Source organism: Cydia strobilella, chromosome 20, assembly GCF_947568885.1.
Source record: "Cydia strobilella chromosome 20, ilCydStro3.1, whole genome shotgun sequence".
Taxonomy (NCBI): domain Eukaryota; kingdom Metazoa; phylum Arthropoda; class Insecta; order Lepidoptera; family Tortricidae; genus Cydia; species Cydia strobilella.
This window is the reverse complement of record NC_086060.1, coordinates 6913548-6934813: the sequence shown is the minus strand read 5'-3', so window position 1 is coordinate 6934813 and position 21266 is coordinate 6913548. Positions and strand designations below refer to the sequence as shown.

Here is a 21266-nt window from a genome sequence, read left to right as displayed (position 1 = left end):
CAAAATCCAGAATAACACCCAGCAGCCTAAAACTTTTTCAGAGTTTGTCAAGATTTCGATGAGAAGCTGTCGAGATTACACTTTGTGTCCAGTATCGTAAGAAGCGGCATCAAAAACTCTTTCAAATAAGATATAATTCGTGAACATTGAAAGAGTATGGCTACCTCAAAATCCAGAATAACACAAAGCAGCCTAAAACTTTTTCAGAGTTTGTCAAGATTTCGATGAGAAGCTGTCTAGATTACACTTTGTGTCTAGTATCGTAAGAAGCGGCATCAAAAACTCTTTCAAATGAGATATAATTCGTGAACATTGAAAGAGTATGGCTACCTCAAAATCCAGAATAACACCCAGCAGCCTAAAACTTTTTCAGAGTTTGTCAAGATTTCGATGAGAAGCTGTCTAGATTACACATTGTGTCTAGTATCGTAAGAAGCGGCATCAAAAACTCTTTCGAATGAGATATAATTCGTGAACATTGAAAGAGTATGGCTACCTCAAAATCCAGAATAACACCCAGCAGCCTAAAACTTTTTCAGAGTTTGTCAAGATTTCGATGAGAAGCTGTCTAGATTACACTTTGTGTCTAGTATCGTAAGAAGCGGCATCAAAAACTCTTTCAAATGAGATATAATTCGTGAACATTGAAAGAGTATGGCTACCTCAAAATCCAGAATAACACCCAGCAGCCTAAAACTTTTTCAGTTCGTCAAGATTTCGATGAGAGGCTGTCTACATTACACTTTGTGCATTACATTACAGTACATTACAGTACATTACAATCAATTTTTTTTTACGATAAGCAATTGAAATTAGAGTTTAAATGGATTTGTTATACAATTTCCATTCTGATATTTGACTCTCCATTCCATAAATAAAGATTCTTTTGCTTGAATTGTTAATTGAAAGTAATAGTAAGTAAGTAAGTTTTTGATGCCGCTTCTTACGATACTAGACACAAAGTGTAATCTAGACAGCTTCTCATCGAAATCTTGACAAACTGAAAAAGTTTTAGGCTGCTGGGTGTTATTCTGGATTTTGAGGTAGCCATACTCTTTCAATGTTCACGAATTATATCTTATTTGAAAGAGTTTTTGATGCCGCTTCTTACGATACTAGACACAAAGTGTAATCTAGACAGCTTCTCATCGAAATCTTGACAAACTCTGAAAAAGTTTTAGGCTGCTGGGTGTTATTCTGGATTTTGAGGTAGCCATACTCTTTCAATGTTCACGAATTATATCTCATTTGAAAGAGTTTTTGATGCCGCTTCTTACGATACTAGACACAAAGTGTAATCTAGACAGCTTCTCATCGAAATCTTGACAAACTCTGAAAAAGTTTTAGGCTGCTGGGTGTTATTCTGGATTTTGAGGTAGCCATACTCTTTCAATGTTCACGAATTATATCTCATTCGAAAGAGTTTTTGATGCCGCTTCTTACAATACTAGACACAAAGTGTAATCTAGACAGCTTCTCATCGAAATCTTGACAAACTCTGAAAAAGTTTTAGGCTGCTGGGTGTTATTCTGGATTTTGAGGTAGCCGTACTCTTTCAATGTTCACGAATTATATCTCATTTGAAAGAGTTTTTGATGCCGCTTCTTACGATACTGGACACAAAGTGTAATCTCGACAGCTTCTCATCGAAATCTTGACAAACTCTGAAAAAGTTTTAGGCTGCTGGGTGTTATTCTGGATTTTGAGGTAGCCACGGTCTTTCAATGTTCACGAATTATACCTCATTTGAAAGAGTTTTTCATGCCGCTTCTTACTTCAAATGAATTTGTATAAAAAACATCCAAGACGCAAGAACAAATTAAGGGTACACGGAAAGAACATGTCTAGTCAATTTAGTAACATGTTGAGTAATCGCGGTTTTAAAATTTGGAACCATGTCAAAATGTATGGTAATTCCGTGACCAGGTCTTTTTTAACTAAAAAAAAAGTTGTGTTACATATATTATACAGTGGTAGCAAAAGATATAACTAATAGTTCATTAAGAGCTCTACATTTTGAAATGAAAATCTCATTTTCCGAAAAAAGTGACTAGACATGTTCTTTCCGTGTACCCTTCAAATATTCGTGCCCATCACGCAAATAAATGCCTCTGCCGGGATTCGAACCCAGGAATACGATAAGAAATGTATACCGGTACGATGCTTTATTGATTCGGGCGCACAGAAGTCTTATTTACGTCGCGATATAATAGAAAGTTTAAATTTGAAGCCTGTTGGAAAAGAAATCGTGTCGAATTGTCTTTTTGTCGGGATCGAAACTAAAAAGGAACTGTTTTATACCTACGAGTTCACCGTAGCAAGCTTGGATAAGAAGTTTCAACGTACAATGACTGCGCGAGACAAGTCTAAGCTCTGCGGGTACGTTCCTCGTTTAAATGTAAATCATGAAATGTTCAAAGAGTTACAGAATAGTAGATTGTTAACCAAGGGATGAAAGGCATTAATTTCTACCGAGGTATTTTGGCGCTCGAACGCAGTGAGAGCGCCAATAGTCCGAGGCAGAAAGGATGCCTTTCACCCGAGTTAAACACTCTACTTTTCATTTCGAATACGAGGAAAGTAAAATGCATGTTTTTTTTAAAACATGACTATGTATACATTTTTATAGTATATGTTGAGGGTACTTTCAATTAACAATTCAAGCAAAAGAATCTTTATTTATGGAATGGAGATCAGAATGGAAATTGTATAACAAATCCATTTAAACTCTAATTTCAATTGCTTATCGTAAAAAAAAATTGATTGTAATGTACTGTAATGTACTGTAATGTAATGTAATGTAATGTAATGCACAAAGTGTAATGTAGACAGCCTCTCATCGAAATCTTGACGAACTGAAAAAGTTTTAGGCTGCTGGGTGTTATTCTGGATTTTGAGGTAGCCATACTCTTTCAATGTTCACGAATTATATCTTATTTGAAAGAGTTTTTGATGCCGCTTCTTACGATACTAGACACAAAGTGTAATCTAGACAGCTTCTCATCGAAATCTTGACAAACTCTGAAAAAGTTTTAGGCTGCTGGGTGTTATTCTGGATTTTGAGGTAGCCATACTCTTTCAATGTTCACGAATTATATCTCATTTGAAAGAGTTTTTGATGCCGCTTCTTACGATACTAGACACAAAGTGTAATCTAGACAGCTTCTCATCGAAATCTTGACAAACTCTGAAAAAGTTTTAGGCTGCTGGGTGTTATTCTGGATTTTGAGGTAGCCATACTATTTCAATGTTTACGAATTATATCTCATTTGAAAGAGTTTTTGATGCCGCTTCTTACGATACTAGACACAAAGTGTAATCTAGACAGCTTCTCATCGAAATCTTGACAAACTCTGAAAAAGTTTTAGGCTGCTGGGTGTTATTCTGGATTTTGAGGTAGCCATACTCTTTCAATGTTCACGAATTATATCTCATTTGAAAGAGTTTTTGATGCCGCTTCTTACGATACTAGACACAAAGTGTAATCTAGACAGCTTCTCATCGAAATCTTGACAAACTCTGAAAAAGTTTTAGGCTGCTGGGTGTTATTCTGGATTTTGAGGTAGCCGTACTCTTTCAATGTTCACAAATTATATCTCATTTGAAAGAGTTTTTGATGCCGCTTCTTACGATACTAGACACAAAGTGTAATCTAGACAGCTTCTCATCGAAATCTTGACAAACTCTGAAAAAGTTTTAGGCTGCTGGGTGTTATTCTGGATTTTGAGGTAGCCATACTCTTTCAATGTTCACGAATTATATCTCATTTGAAAGAGTTTTTGATGCCGCTTCTTACGATACTAGACACAAAGTGTAATGTAGACAGCTTCTCATCGAAATCTGACAAACTGAAAAAGTTTTAGGCTGCTGGGTGTTATTCTGGATTTTGAGGTAGCCATACTCTTTCAATGTTCACGAATTATATCTTATTTGAAAGAGTTTTTGATGCCGCTTCTTACGATACTAGACACAAAGTGTAATCTAGACAGCTTCTCATCGAAATCTTGACAAACTCTGAAAAAGTTTTAGGTTGCTGGGTGTTATTCTGGATTTTGAGGTAGCCATACTCTTTCAATGTTCACGAATTATATCTCATTTGAAAGAGTTTTTGATGCCGCTTCTTACGATACTAGACACAAAGTGTAATGTAGACAGCTTCTCATCGAAATCTGACAAACTGAAAAAGTTTTAGGCTGCTGGGTGTTATTCTGGATTTTGAGGTAGCCATACTCTTTCAATGTTCACGAATTATATCTCATTTGAAAGAGTTTTTGATGCCGCTTCTTACGATACTAGACACAAAGTGTAATGTAGACAGCTTCTCATCGAAATCTGACAAACTGAAAAAGTTTTAGGCTGCTGGGTGTTATTCTGGATTTTGAGGTAGCCATACTCTTTCAATGTTCACAAATTATATCTTATTTGAAAGAGTTTTTGATGCCGCTTCTTACGATACTAGACACAAAGTGTAATCTAGACAGCTTCTCATCGAAATCTTGACAAACTCTGAAAAAGTTTTAGGCTGCTGGGTGTTATTCTGGATTTTGAGGTAGCCATACTCTTTCAATGTTCACGAATTATATCTCATTTGAAAGAGTTTTTGATGCCGCTTCTTACGATACTAGACACAAAGTGTAATGTAGACAGCTTCTCATCGAAATCTGACAAACTGAAAAAGTTTTAGGCTGCTGGGTGTTATTCTGGATTTTGAGGTAGCCATACTCTTTCAATGTTCACGAATTATATCTTATTTGAAAGAGTTTTTGATGCCGCTTCTTACGATACTAGACACAAAGTGTAATCTAGACAGCTTCTCATCGAAATCTTGACAAACTCTGAAAAAGTTTTAGGCTGCTGGGTGTTATTCTGGATTTTGAGGTAGCCGTACTCTTTCAATGTTCACGAATTATATCTCATTTGAAAGAGTTTTTGATGCCGCTTCTTACGATACTAGACACAAAGTGTAATCTCGACAGCTTCTCATCGAAATCTTGACAAACTCTGAAAAAGTTTTAGGCTGCTGGGTGTTATTCTGGATTTTGAGGTAGCCACGGTCTTTCAATGTTCACGAATTATACCTCATTTGAAAGAGTTTTTCATGCCGCTTCTTACTTCAAATGAATTTGTATAAAAAACATCCAAGACGCAAGAACAAATTAAGGGTACACGGAAAGAACATGTCTAGTCAATTTAGTAACATGTTGAGTAATCGCGGTTTTAAAATTTGGAACCATGTCAAAATGTATGGTAATTCCGTGACCAGGTCTTTTTTAACTAAAAAAAAAGTTGTGTTACATATATTATACAGTGGTAGCAAAAGATATAACTAATAGTTCATTAAGAGCTCTACATTTTGAAATGAAAATCTCATTTTCCGAAAAAAGTGACTAGACATGTTCTTTCCGTGTACCCTTCAAATATTCGTGCCCATCACGCAAATAAATGCCTCTGCCGGGATTCGAACCCAGGAATACGATAAGAAATGTATACCGGTACGATGCTTTATTGATTCGGGCGCACAGAAGTCTTATTTACGTCGCGATATAATAGAAAGTTTAAATTTGAAGCCTGTTGGAAAAGAAATCGTGTCGAATTGTCTTTTTGTCGGGATCGAAACTAAAAAGGAACTGTTTTATACCTACGAGTTCACCGTAGCAAGCTTGGATAAGAAGTTTCAACGTACAATGACTGCGCGAGACAAGTCTAAGCTCTGCGGGTACGTTCCTCGTTTAAATGTAAATCATGAAATGTTCAAAGAGTTACAGAATAGTAGATTGTTAACCAAGGGATGAAAGGCATTAATTTCTACCGAGGTATTTTGGCGCTCGAACGCAGTGAGAGCGCCAATAGTCCGAGGCAGAAAGGATGCCTTTCACCCGAGTTAAACACTCTACTTTTCATTTCGAATACGAGGAAAGTAAAATGCATGTTTTTTTTAAAACATGACTATGTATACATTTTTATAGTATATGTTGAGGGTACTTTCAATTAACAATTCAAGCAAAAGAATCTTTATTTATGGAATGGAGATCAGAATGGAAATTGTATAACAAATCCATTTAAACTCTAATTTCAATTGCTTATCGTAAAAAAAAATTGATTGTAATGTACTGTAATGTACTGTAATGTAATGTAATGTAATGTAATGCACAAAGTGTAATGTAGACAGCCTCTCATCGAAATCTTGACGAACTGAAAAAGTTTTAGGCTGCTGGGTGTTATTCTGGATTTTGAGGTAGCCATACTCTTTCAATGTTCACGAATTATATCTTATTTGAAAGAGTTTTTGATGCCGCTTCTTACGATACTAGACACAAAGTGTAATCTAGACAGCTTCTCATCGAAATCTTGACAAACTCTGAAAAAGTTTTAGGCTGCTGGGTGTTATTCTGGATTTTGAGGTAGCCATACTCTTTCAATGTTCACGAATTATATCTCATTTGAAAGAGTTTTTGATGCCGCTTCTTACGATACTAGACACAAAGTGTAATCTAGACAGCTTCTCATCGAAATCTTGACAAACTCTGAAAAAGTTTTAGGCTGCTGGGTGTTATTCTGGATTTTGAGGTAGCCATACTATTTCAATGTTTACGAATTATATCTCATTTGAAAGAGTTTTTGATGCCGCTTCTTACGATACTAGACACAAAGTGTAATCTAGACAGCTTCTCATCGAAATCTTGACAAACTCTGAAAAAGTTTTAGGCTGCTGGGTGTTATTCTGGATTTTGAGGTAGCCATACTCTTTCAATGTTCACGAATTATATCTCATTTGAAAGAGTTTTTGATGCCGCTTCTTACGATACTAGACACAAAGTGTAATCTAGACAGCTTCTCATCGAAATCTTGACAAACTCTGAAAAAGTTTTAGGCTGCTGGGTGTTATTCTGGATTTTGAGGTAGCCGTACTCTTTCAATGTTCACAAATTATATCTCATTTGAAAGAGTTTTTGATGCCGCTTCTTACGATACTAGACACAAAGTGTAATCTAGACAGCTTCTCATCGAAATCTTGACAAACTCTGAAAAAGTTTTAGGCTGCTGGGTGTTATTCTGGATTTTGAGGTAGCCATACTCTTTCAATGTTCACGAATTATATCTCATTTGAAAGAGTTTTTGATGCCGCTTCTTACGATACTAGACACAAAGTGTAATGTAGACAGCTTCTCATCGAAATCTGACAAACTGAAAAAGTTTTAGGCTGCTGGGTGTTATTCTGGATTTTGAGGTAGCCATACTCTTTCAATGTTCACGAATTATATCTTATTTGAAAGAGTTTTTGATGCCGCTTCTTACGATACTAGACACAAAGTGTAATCTAGACAGCTTCTCATCGAAATCTTGACAAACTCTGAAAAAGTTTTAGGTTGCTGGGTGTTATTCTGGATTTTGAGGTAGCCATACTCTTTCAATGTTCACGAATTATATCTCATTTGAAAGAGTTTTTGATGCCGCTTCTTACGATACTAGACACAAAGTGTAATGTAGACAGCTTCTCATCGAAATCTGACAAACTGAAAAAGTTTTAGGCTGCTGGGTGTTATTCTGGATTTTGAGGTAGCCATACTCTTTCAATGTTCACGAATTATATCTCATTTGAAAGAGTTTTTGATGCCGCTTCTTACGATACTAGACACAAAGTGTAATGTAGACAGCTTCTCATCGAAATCTGACAAACTGAAAAAGTTTTAGGCTGCTGGGTGTTATTCTGGATTTTGAGGTAGCCATACTCTTTCAATGTTCACAAATTATATCTTATTTGAAAGAGTTTTTGATGCCGCTTCTTACGATACTAGACACAAAGTGTAATCTAGACAGCTTCTCATCGAAATCTTGACAAACTCTGAAAAAGTTTTAGGCTGCTGGGTGTTATTCTGGATTTTGAGGTAGCCATACTCTTTCAATGTTCACGAATTATATCTCATTTGAAAGAGTTTTTGATGCCGCTTCTTACGATACTAGACACAAAGTGTAATGTAGACAGCTTCTCATCGAAATCTGACAAACTGAAAAAGTTTTAGGCTGCTGGGTGTTATTCTGGATTTTGAGGTAGCCATACTCTTTCAATGTTCACGAATTATATCTTATTTGAAAGAGTTTTTGATGCCGCTTCTTACGATACTAGACACAAAGTGTAATCTAGACAGCTTCTCATCGAAATCTTGACAAACTCTGAAAAAGTTTTAGGCTGCTGGGTGTTATTCTGGATTTTGAGGTAGCCGTACTCTTTCAATGTTCACGAATTATATCTCATTTGAAAGAGTTTTTGATGCCGCTTCTTACGATACTAGACACAAAGTGTAATCTCGACAGCTTCTCATCGAAATCTTGACAAACTCTGAAAAAGTTTTAGGCTGCTGGGTGTTATTCTGGATTTTGAGGTAGCCACGGTCTTTCAATGTTCACGAATTATACCTCATTTGAAAGAGTTTTTCATGCCGCTTCTTACTTCAAATGAATTTGTATAAAAAACATCCAAGACGCAAGAACAAATTAAGGGTACACGGAAAGAACATGTCTAGTCAATTTAGTAACATGTTGAGTAATCGCGGTTTTAAAATTTGGAACCATGTCAAAATGTATGGTAATTCCGTGACCAGGTCTTTTTTAACTAAAAAAAAAGTTGTGTTACATATATTATACAGTGGTAGCAAAAGATATAACTAATAGTTCATTAAGAGCTCTACATTTTGAAATGAAAATCTCATTTTCCGAAAAAAGTGACTAGACATGTTCTTTCCGTGTACCCTTCAAATATTCGTGCCCATCACGCAAATAAATGCCTCTGCCGGGATTCGAACCCAGGAATACGATAAGAAATGTATACCGGTACGATGCTTTATTGATTCGGGCGCACAGAAGTCTTATTTACGTCGCGATATAATAGAAAGTTTAAATTTGAAGCCTGTTGGCAAAGAAATCGTGTCGAATTGTCTTTTTGTCGGGATCGAAACTAAAAAGGAACTGTTTTATACCTACGAGTTCACCGTAGCAAGCTTGGATAAGAAGTTTCAACGTACAATGACTGCGCGAGACAAGTCTAAGCTCTGCGGGTATGTTCCTCGTTTAAATGTAAATCATGAAATGTTCAAAGAGTTACAGAATAGTAGATTGTTAACCAAGGGATGAAAGGCATTAAATTCTACCGAGGTATTTTGGCGCTCGAACGCAGTGAGAGCGCCAATAGTCCGAGGCAGAAAGGATGCCTTTCACCCGAGTTAAACACTCTACTTTTCATTTCGAATACGAGGAAAGTAAAATGCATGTTTTTTTTAAAACATGACTATGTATACATTTTTATAGTATATGTTGAGGGTACTTTCAATTAACAATTCAAGCAAAAGAATCTTTATTTATGGAATGGAGAGTCAAATATCAGAATGGAAATTGTATAACAAATCCAATTAAACTCTAATTTCAATTGCTTATCGTAAAAAAAAATTGATTGTAATGTACTGTAATGTACTGTAATGTAATGTAATGTAATGTAATGCACAAAGTGTAATGTAGACAGCCTCTCATCGAAATCTTGACGAACTGAAAAAGTTTTAGGCTGCTGGGTGTTATTCTGGATTTTGAGGTAGCCATACTCTTTCAATGTTCACGAATTATATCTTATTTGAAAGAGTTTTTGATGCCGCTTCTTACGATACTAGACACAAAGTGTAATCTAGACAGCTTCTCATCGAAATCTTGACAAACTCTGAAAAAGTTTTAGGCTGCTGGGTGTTATTCTGGATTTTGAGGTAGCCATACTCTTTCAATGTTCACGAATTATATCTCATTTGAAAGAGTTTTTGATGCCGCTTCTTACGATACTAGACACAAAGTGTAATCTAGACAGCTTCTCATCGAAATCTTGACAAACTCTGAAAAAGTTTTAGGCTGCTGGGTGTTATTCTGGATTTTGAGGTAGCCATACTATTTCAATGTTTACGAATTATATCTCATTTGAAAGAGTTTTTGATGCCGCTTCTTACGATACTAGACACAAAGTGTAATCTAGACAGCTTCTCATCGAAATCTTGACAAACTCTGAAAAAGTTTTAGGCTGCTGGGTGTTATTCTGGATTTTGAGGTAGCCATACTCTTTCAATGTTCACGAATTATATCTCATTTGAAAGAGTTTTTGATGCCGCTTCTTACGATACTAGACACAAAGTGTAATCTAGACAGCTTCTCATCGAAATCTTGACAAACTCTGAAAAAGTTTTAGGCTGCTGGGTGTTATTCTGGATTTTGAGGTAGCCGTACTCTTTCAATGTTCACAAATTATATCTCATTTGAAAGAGTTTTTGATGCCGCTTCTTACGATACTAGACACAAAGTGTAATCTAGACAGCTTCTCATCGAAATCTTGACAAACTCTGAAAAAGTTTTAGGCTGCTGGGTGTTATTCTGGATTTTGAGGTAGCCATACTCTTTCAATGTTCACGAATTATATCTCATTTGAAAGAGTTTTTGATGCCGCTTCTTACGATACTAGACACAAAGTGTAATGTAGACAGCTTCTCATCGAAATCTGACAAACTGAAAAAGTTTTAGGCTGCTGGGTGTTATTCTGGATTTTGAGGTAGCCATACTCTTTCAATGTTCACGAATTATATCTTATTTGAAAGAGTTTTTGATGCCGCTTCTTACGATACTAGACACAAAGTGTAATCTAGACAGCTTCTCATCGAAATCTTGACAAACTCTGAAAAAGTTTTAGGCTGCTGGGTGTTATTCTGGATTTTGAGGTAGCCATACTCTTTCAATGTTCACGAATTATATCTCATTTGAAAGAGTTTTTGATGCCGCTTCTTACGATACTAGACACAAAGTGTAATGTAGACAGCTTCTCATCGAAATCTGACAAACTGAAAAAGTTTTAGGCTGCTGGGTGTTATTCTGGATTTTGAGGTAGCCATACTCTTTCAATGTTCACGAATTATATCTCATTTGAAAGAGTTTTTGATGCCGCTTCTTACGATACTAGACACAAAGTGTAATGTAGACAGCTTCTCATCGAAATCTGACAAACTGAAAAAGTTTTAGGCTGCTGGGTGTTATTCTGGATTTTGAGGTAGCCATACTCTTTCAATGTTCACGAATTATATCTTATTTGAAAGAGTTTTTGATGCCGCTTCTTACGATACTAGACACAAAGTGTAATCTAGACAGCTTCTCATCGAAATCTTGACAAACTCTGAAAAAGTTTTAGGCTGCTGGGTGTTATTCTGGATTTTGAGGTAGCCGTACTCTTTCAATGTTCACGAATTATATCTCATTTGAAAGAGTTTTTGATGCCGCTTCTTACGATACTAGACACAAAGTGTAATCTCGACAGCTTCTCATCGAAATCTTGACAAACTCTGAAAAAGTTTTAGGCTGCTGGGTGTTATTCTGGATTTTGAGGTAGCCACGGTCTTTCAATGTTCACGAATTATACCTCATTTGAAAGAGTTTTTCATGCCGCTTCTTACTTCAAATGAATTTGTATAAAAAACATCCAAGACGCAAGAACAAATTAAGGGTACACGGAAAGAACATGTCTAGTCAATTTAGTAACATGTTGAGTAATCGCGGTTTTAAAATTTGGAACCATGTCAAAATGTATGGTAATTCCGTGACCAGGTCTTTTTTAACTAAAAAAAAAGTTGTGTTACATATATTATACAGTGGTAGCAAAAGATATAACTAATAGTTCATTAAGAGCTCTACATTTTGAAATGAAAATCTCATTTTCCGAAAAAAGTGACTAGACATGTTCTTTCCGTGTACCCTTCAAATATTCGTGCCCATCACGCAAATAAATGCCTCTGCCGGGATTCGAACCCAGGAATACGATAAGAAATGTATACCGGTACGATGCTTTATTGATTCGGGCGCACAGAAGTCTTATTTACGTCGCGATATAATAGAAAGTTTAAATTTGAAGCCTGTTGGAAAAGAAATCGTGTCGAATTGTCTTTTTGTCGGGATCGAAACTAAAAAGGAACTGTTTTATACCTACGAGTTCACCGTAGCAAGCTTGGATAAGAAGTTTCAACGTACAATGACTGCGCGAGACAAGTCTAAGCTCTGCGGGTACGTTCCTCGTTTAAATGTAAATCATGAAATGTTCAAAGAGTTACAGAATAGTAGATTGTTAACCAAGGGATGAAAGGCATTAATTTCTACCGAGGTATTTTGGCGCTCGAACGCAGTGAGAGCGCCAATAGTCCGAGGCAGAAAGGATGCCTTTCACCCGAGTTAAACACTCTACTTTTCATTTCGAATACGAGGAAAGTAAAATGCATGTTTTTTTTAAAACATGACTATGTATACATTTTTATAGTATATGTTGAGGGTACTTTCAATTAACAATTCAAGCAAAAGAATCTTTATTTATGGAATGGAGATCAGAATGGAAATTGTATAACAAATCCATTTAAACTCTAATTTCAATTGCTTATCGTAAAAAAAAATTGATTGTAATGTACTGTAATGTACTGTAATGTAATGTAATGTAATGTAATGCACAAAGTGTAATGTAGACAGCCTCTCATCGAAATCTTGACGAACTGAAAAAGTTTTAGGCTGCTGGGTGTTATTCTGGATTTTGAGGTAGCCATACTCTTTCAATGTTCACGAATTATATCTTATTTGAAAGAGTTTTTGATGCCGCTTCTTACGATACTAGACACAAAGTGTAATCTAGACAGCTTCTCATCGAAATCTTGACAAACTCTGAAAAAGTTTTAGGCTGCTGGGTGTTATTCTGGATTTTGAGGTAGCCATACTCTTTCAATGTTCACGAATTATATCTCATTTGAAAGAGTTTTTGATGCCGCTTCTTACGATACTAGACACAAAGTGTAATCTAGACAGCTTCTCATCGAAATCTTGACAAACTCTGAAAAAGTTTTAGGCTGCTGGGTGTTATTCTGGATTTTGAGGTAGCCATACTCTTTCAATGTTCACGAATTATATCTCATTCGAAAGAGTTTTTGATGCCGCTTCTTACGATACTAGACACAAAGTGTAATCTAGACAGCTTCTCATCGAAATCTTGACAAACTCTGAAAAAGTTTTAGGCTGCTGGGTGTTATTCTGGATTTTGAGGTAGCCATACTCTTTCAATGTTCACGAATTATATCTCATTCGAAAGAGTTTTTGATGCCGCTTCTTACGATACTAGACACAAAGTGTAATCTAGACAGCTTCTCATCGAAATCTTGACAAACTCTGAAAAAGTTTTAGGCTGCTGGGTGTTATTCTGGATTTTGAGGTAGCCATACTCTTTCAATGTTCACGAATTATATCTCATTTGAAAGAGTTTTTGATGCCGCTTCTTACGATACTAGACACAAAGTGTAATCTAGACAGCTTCTCATCGAAATCTTGACAAACTCTGAAAAAGTTTTAGGCTGCTTTGTGTTATTCTGGATTTTGAGGTAGCCATACTCTTTCAATGTTCACGAGTTATATCTTATTTGAAAGAGTTTTTGATGCCGCTTCTTACGATACTGGACACAAAGTGTAATCTCGACAGCTTCTCATCGAAATCTTGACAAACTCTGAAAAAGTTTTAGGCTGCTGGGTGTTATTCTGGATTTTGAGGTAGCCACGGTCTTTCAATGTTCACGAATTATACCTCATTTGAAAGAGTTTTTCATGCCGCTTCTTACTTCAAATGAATTTGTATAAAAAACATCCAAGACGCAAGAACAAATTAAGGGTACACGGAAAGAACATGTCTAGTCAATTTAGTAACATGTTGAGTAATCGCGGTTTTAAAATTTGGAACCATGTCAAAATGTATGGTAATTCCGTGACCAGGTCTTTTTTAACTAAAAAAAAAGTTGTGTTACATATATTATACAGTGGTAGCAAAATATATAACTAATAGTTCATTAAGAGCTCTACATTTTGAAATGAAAATCTCATTTTCCGAAAAAAGTGACTAGACATGTTCTTTCCGTGTACCCTTCAAATATTCGTGCCCATCACGCAAATAAATGCCTCTGCCGGGATTCGAACCCAGGAATACGATAAGAAATGTATACCGGTACGATGCTTTATTGATTCGGGCGCACAGAAGACTTATTTACGTCGCGATATAATAGAAAGTTTAAATTTGAAGCCTGTTGGAAAAGAAATCATGTCGAATTGTCTTTTTGTCGGGATCGAAACTAAAAAGGAACTGTTTTATACCTACGAGTTCACCGTAGCAAGCTTGGATAAGAAGTTTCAACGTACAATGACTGCGCGAGACAAGTCTAAGCTCTGCGGGTACGTTCCTCGTTTAAATGTAAATCATGAAATGTTCAAAGAGTTACAGAATAGTAGATTGTTAACCAAGGGATGAAAGGCATTAATTTCTACCGAGGTATTTTGGCGCTCGAACGCAGTGAGAGCGCCAATAGTCCGAGGCAGAAAGGATGCCTTTCACCCGAGTTAAACACTCTACTTTTCATTTCGAATACGAGGAAAGTAAAATGCATGTTTTTTTAAAAACATGACTATGTATACATTTATATAGTATATGTTGAGGGTACTTTCAATTAACAATTCAAGCAAAAGAATCTTTATTTATGGAATGGAGAGTCAAATATCAGAATGGAAATTGTATAACAAATCCATTTAAACTCTAATTTCAATTGCTTATCGTAAAAAAAATTGATTGTAATGTACTGTAATGTACTGTAATGTAATGTAATGTAATGCACAAAGTGTAATGTAGACAGCCTCTCATCGAAATCTTGACGAACTGAAAAAGTTTTAGGCTGCTGGGTGTTATTCTGGATTTTGAGGTAGCCATACTCTTTCAATGTTCACGAATTATATCTCATTCGAAAGAGTTTTTGATGCCGCTTCTTACGATACTAGACACAAAGTGTAATCTATACAGCTTCTCATCGAAATCTTGACAAACTCTGAAAAAGTTTTAGGCTGCTGGGTGTTATTCTGGATTTTGAGGTAGCCATACTCTTTCAATGTTCACGAATTATATCTCATTTGAAAGAGTTTTTGATGCCGCTTCTTACGATACTAGACACAAAGTGTAATCTAGACAGCTTCTCATCGAAATCTTGACAAACTCTGAAAAAGTTTTAGGCTGCTGGGTGTTATTCTGGATTTTGAGGTAGCCATACTCTTTCAATGTTTACAAATTATATCTCATTTGAAAGAGTTTTTGATGCCGCTTCTTACGATACTAGACACAAAGTGTAATCTAGACAGCTTCTCATCGAAATCTTGACAAACTCTGAAAAAGTTTTAGGCTGCTGGGTGTTATTCTGGATTTTGAGGTAGCCATACTCTTTCAATGTTCACGAATTATATCTCATTTGAAAGAGTTTTTGATGCCGCTTCTTACGATACTAGACACAAAGTGTAATCTAGACAGCTTCTCATCGAAATCTTGACAAACTCTGAAAAAGTTTTAGGCTGCTGGGTGTTATTCTGGATTTTGAGGTAGCCATACTCTTTCAATGTTCACGAATTATATCTCATTTGAAAGAGTTTTTGATGCCGCTTCTTACGATACTAGACACAAAGTGTAATCTAGACAACTTCTCATCGAAATCTTGACAAACTCTGAAAAAGTTTTAGGCTGCTGGGTGTTATTCTGGATTTTGAGGTAGCCATACTCTTTCAATGTTCACGAATTATATCTCATTTGAAAGAGTTTTTGATGTCGCTTCTTACGATACTAGACACAAAGTGTAATCTAGACAGCTTCTCATCGAAATCTTGACAAACTCTGAAAAAGTTTTAGGCTGCTGGGTGTTATTCTGGATTTTGAGGTAGCCATACTCTTTCAATGTTTACGAATTATATCTCATTTGAAAGAGTTTTTGATGCCGCTTCTTACGATACTAGACACAAAGTGTAATCTAGACAGCTTCTCATCGAAATCTTGACAAACTCTGAAAAAGTTTTAGGCTGCTGGGTGTTATTCTGGATTTTGAGGTAGCCATACTCTTTCAATGTTCACGAATTATATCTCATTTGAAAGAGTTTTTGATGCCGCTTCTTACGATACTAGACACAAAGTGTAATCTAGACAGCTTCTCATCGAAATCTTGACAAACTCTGAAAAAGTTTTAGGCTGCTGGGTGTTATTCTGGATTTTGAGGTAGCCGTACTCTTTCAATGTTCACGAATTATATCTCATTTGAAAGAGTTTTTGATGCCGCTTCTTACGATACTAGACACAAAGTGTAATCTAGACAGTTTCTCATCGAAATCTTGACAAACTCTGAAAAAGTTTTAGGCTGCTGGGTGTTATTCTGGATTTTGAGGTAGCCATACTCTTTCAATGTTCACGAATTATATCTCATTTGAAAGAGTTTTTGATGCCGCTTCTTACGATACTAGACACAAAGTGTAATGTAGACAGCTTCTCATCGAAATCTGACAAACTGAAAAAGTTTTAGGCTGCTGGGTGTTATTCTGGATTTTGAGGTAGCCATACTCTTTCAATGTTCACGAATTATATCTTATTTGAAAGAGTTTTTGATGCCGCTTCTTACGATACTAGACACAAAGTGTAATCTAGACAGCTTCTCATCGAAATCTTGACAAACTCTGAAAAAGTTTTAGGCTGCTGGGTGTTATTCTGGATTTTGAGGTAGCCATACTCTTTCAATGTTCACGAATTATATCTCATTTGAAAGAGTTTTTGATGCCGCTTCTTACGATACTAGACACAAAGTGTAATCTAGACAGCTTCTCATCGAAATCTTGACAAACTCTGAAAAAGTTTTAGGCTGCTGGGTGTTATTCTGGATTTTGAGGTAGCCATACTCTTTCAATGTTCACGAATTATATCTCATTCGAAAGAGTTTTTGATGCCGCTTCTTACGATACTAGACACAAAGTGTAATCTAGACAGCTTCTCATCGAAATCTTGACAAACTCTGAAAAAGTTTTAGGCTGCTGGGTGTTATTCTGGATTTTGAGGTAGCCATACTCTTTCAATGTTCACGAATTATATCTCATTTGAAAGAGTTTTTGATGCCGCTTCTTACGATACTAGACACAAAGTGTAATCTAGACAGCTTCTCATCGAAATCTTGACAAACTCTGAAAAAGTTTTAGGCTGCTGGGTGTTATTCTGGATTTTGAGGTAGCCATACTCTTTCAATGTTCACGAATTATATCTCATTTGAAAGAGTTTTTGATGCCGCTTCTTACGATACTAGACACAAAGTGTAATCTAGACAGCTTCTCATCGAAATCTTGACAAACTCTGAAAAAGTTTTAGGCTGCTGGGTGTTATTCTGGATTTTGAGGTAGCCATACTCTTTCAATGTTCACGAATTATATCTCATTTGAAAGAGTTTTTGATGCCGCTTCTTACGATACTAGACACAAAGTGTAATGTAGACAGCTTCTCATCGAAATCTGACAAACTGAAAAAGTTTTAGGCTGCTGGGTGTTATTCTGGATTTTGAGGTAGCCATACTCTTTCAATGTTCACGAATTATATCTTATTTGAAAGAGTTTTTGATGCCGCTTCTTACGATACTAGACACAAAGTGTAATCTAGACAGCTTCTCATCGAAATCTTGACAAACTCTGAAAAAGTTTTAGGCTGCTGGGTGTTATTCTGGATTTTGAGGTAGCCATACTCTTTCAATGTTCACGAATTATATCTCATTTGAAAGAGTTTTTGATGCCGCTTCTTACGATACTAGACACAAAGTGTAATCTAGACAGCTTCTCATCGAAATCTTGACAAACTCTGAAAAAGTTTTAGGCTGCTGGGTGTTATTCTGGATTTTGAGGTAGCCATACTCTTTCAATGTTCACGAATTATATCTCATTTGAAAGAGTTTTTGATGCCGCTTCTTACGATACTAGACACAAAGTGTAATCTAGACAGCTTCTCATCGAAATCTTGACAAACTCTGAAAAAGTTTTAGGCTGCTGGGTGTTATTCTGGATTTTGAGGTAGCCATACTCTTTCAATGTTCACGAATTATATCTCATTTGAAAGAGTTTTTGATGCCGCTTCTTACGATACTAGACACAAAGTGTAATCTAGACAGCTTCTCATCGAAATCTTGACAAACTCTGAAAAAGTTTTAGGCTGCTGGGTGTTATTCTGGATTTTGAGGTAGCCATACTCTTTCAATGTTCACGAATTATATCTCATTCGAAAGAGTTTTTGATGCCGCTTCTTACGATACTAGACACAAAGTGTAATCTAGACAGCTTCTCATCGAAATCTTGACAAACTCTGAAAAAGTTTTAGGCTGCTGGGTGTTATTCTGGATTTTGAGGTAGCCATACTCTTTCAATGTTCACGAATTATATCTCATTTGAAAGAGTTTTTGATGCCGCTTCTTACGATACTAGACACAAAGTGTAATCTAGACAGCTTCTCATCGAAATCTTGACTAACTCTGAAAAAGTTTTAGGCTGCTTTGTGTTATTCTGGATTTTGAGGTAGCCATACTCTTTCAATGTTCACGAATTATATCTTATTTGAAAGAGTTTTTGATGCCGCTTCTTACGATACTGGACACAAAGTGTAATCTCGACAGCTTCTCATCGAAATCTTGACAAACTCTGAAAAAGTTTTAGGCTGCTGGGTGTTATTCTGGATTTTGAGGTAGCCACGGTCTTTCAATGTTCACGAATTATACCTCGTTTGAAAGAGTTTTTCATGCCGCTTCTTACTTCAAATGAATTTGTATAAAAAACATCCAAGACGCAAGAACAAATTAAGGGTACACGGAAAGAACATGTCTAGTCAATTTAGTAACATGTTGAGTAATCGCGGTTTTAAAATTTGGAACTGTGGGTAGATCTGATATTGGTTATATTTATATACGCATGTGGGTAAGTACCTAAATAAAGTACGGCCAGTCTCCGCCCGAACTTGGTGTTTCATTTACATCTTTAACATGGCGCAGCCGAAATAAAAGAATCTACATTGAAAATTGTTTGAAGATATTGTGTTTTACGGTCCACGTAGTTAACTGTGTGTATACGTGCTGTAGAAGATTCGATTTGGTGACAATTAGTGGAAGTAATTTTGTGAACTTTGATCATGGACTCGATATTGCCACCGCCGCCGCCATTTTCGTTCGTTAATAGTTTAGAAAATGTTACGACGGGAAATTTATCAAAAGAGTGGGAAAAATGGAAGAACGCATTTCTCATTTATTATGACGCGTGTGAGCTGTCGAAAAAAGACTCGAAAGTACAATTAAGCATCCTTTTACATATCGTCGGCGAGCAGTGCCGAGAAGTGTACGAGCAATTTGATAAATCGTCGATAACGAAATCATCGGAGTTACTGGATAAGTTTGACTCATTTTTCCTGCCTAAAAAGAATCTTACTATTGAACGGCACAGATTTTTTACTCGCGATCAAAAGGAAGGCGAGTCTATCGAACAATATTCGTTCGAGTTAAAAAAATTGGCGAGTTCGTGTGAATTTAAAGACCTAATGGAGACTTTAATTCGGGATAGACTTATTTGTGGAATAAAGGACCACGCGATTCGGGAAAGACTACTACGGGAACCAGATTTAACTTTGAAAAAATCATTAGATATTTGCAATGTTGCGCAAATTTCGAAGGTACAGGCCGGAGCCATCAAAAAAGAATCTGTGGAGCATCATGCCTATGCGGTACAAAGAGATTATTTTGGGCATCACGGAGTACTGCGGGAAGACAGTAGTGAAATTAGTGATGTAAATCGGGTAATGTGGGTATCCCGGCGAGGAGCGCCCGCGCATCGAGGAGCAGCGCGCGGGTGGCCCCGCGGTCGTAGGCAGCCATCGCGCCCCCGTGCGCCGCCCGCTCACCCGCCCGCGCCGCCAGTGCAGCGCTGGAATCTACCGATGCAACGAAATCAACTGACGTACGAACACGGTCGTAGTAGTGAGCGTAGTGCATGGTGTTCAATGTGTGGTTATGAACATGGGAACTCCAGATGTCCTGCTGCAGGAAAGAGGTGTTTGAACTGCAACCGATTTGATCACTTTTCTCGGATGTGCAAATTTTACGAGATTCAAGCGGATGACTCAACCGATCAGGTACGAGTAATATATTATCTTTCTGATTCTCAAAGTGATTGGTCTGTCGATTTGACAATTAATGATAGTAAGTTAAAATTTAAATTGGACACTGGGGCCGACGTGAACATCATCCCGCGTACCTGTTTGCGAAATTTAGGTATATCTGAGCGAGAGTTAGGAATGTCTTTAGTCCGATTAACGGGTTATTCTGGTACGGGCATAAAAGTTGTAGGCCAGTGTAATTTAAAGGTGCAGCATAGAAATCGTAGTTACATTGTAGATTTTACAATAGCCGATGTAGATTCGCCACCTGTTTTAGGCCGTGACTCATGTCGCGAGTTAAATTTAGTAAAGTTAGTATTGGAAGTGAACAGTGATAAGGAATGTAATTTAAATGATAGCATTTTTACAGAGTACAGAGACGTTTTTGAGGGGGTAGGTTGTATGCCAGGCCATTATAAAATTGAGCTTAACGAAAACGTCAGGCCAGTGGTGCATGCTCCTAGGAAGCTCCCTGTGGCCTTGAAAGATTCGGTAAAGAGTAAATTGGACGAAATGATTAAAGACGGAGTTATTGCAAAGGTTGAGGGCCCAACAGACTGGGTCAACAGCATGACAGTAGCTAGAAAGGCCAACGGGGACATAAGGATTTGTTTGGATCCGCGTGATTTAAATTTAGCAATCAAGCGCGAGCATTTTAAACTGCCCACTTTGGACGAAATTACAGCTAATCTAGGTGGATCCAAGTATTTCAGTACTTTGGATGCCAAACAGGGTTTCTGGCAACTAAAATTACATGCTGATAGTACAGACCTTTGTACATTTAATACCAGTTTCGGTAGATATAAATTCTTGCGTCTTCCTTTCGGAATTTCATCTGCATCGGAAGTGTTTCATAAAAAAATGTATGAGCACTTCGACGACATTCCAGGTGTTTGTTTATTTGTAGACGATTTACTTATTTACGGCAGTTCTAAGGAGGAACACGACCGTAGATTGAAAATGGTATTTGACAGATGTAGAGAAATAAGGTAGCCATACTCTTTCAATGTTCACGAATTATATCTCATTTGAAAGAGTTTTTGATGCCGCTTCTTACGATACTAGACACAAAGTGTAATCTAGACAGCTTCTCATCGAAATCTTGACAAACTCTGAAAAAGTTTTAGGCTGCTGGGTGTTATTCTGGATTTTGAGGTAGCCGTACTCTTTCAATGTTCACAAATTATATCTCATTTGAAAGAGTTTTTGATGCCGCTTC

General features: G+C 36.7%; 2 protein-coding genes across 2 annotated transcripts in view; both read left to right on the top strand.

The window, feature by feature from the left end:
* LOC134750780 (uncharacterized) overlaps positions 1-21266 on the top strand; it is a 116971-nt gene that overhangs the window by 72733 nt on the left and 22972 nt on the right. The gene's annotated exons all lie outside the window — the stretch shown is intronic.
* On the top strand, positions 18850-20444 carry LOC134750749 (uncharacterized). Its single transcript, XM_063685991.1, has 2 exons — positions 18850-20023; positions 20418-20444. The coding sequence occupies exons 1-2, from the start codon at positions 19031-19033 to the stop codon at positions 20442-20444; spliced, it is 1020 nt and encodes a 339-aa protein (XP_063542061.1). The 5' UTR covers positions 18850-19030.

Excerpts from the sequence above, each read along its gene's own strand:
- LOC134750749 (XM_063685991.1), top strand. The coding sequence starts at position 19,031 with ATGGACTCGATATTGCCACCGCCGCCGCCATTTTCGTTCGTTAATAGT. Across the intron at positions 20,024-20,417 it reads CGGATGACTCAACCGATCAG|AGTACAGAGACGTTTTTGAG; the intron begins GTACGAGTAATA and ends GCATTTTTACAG.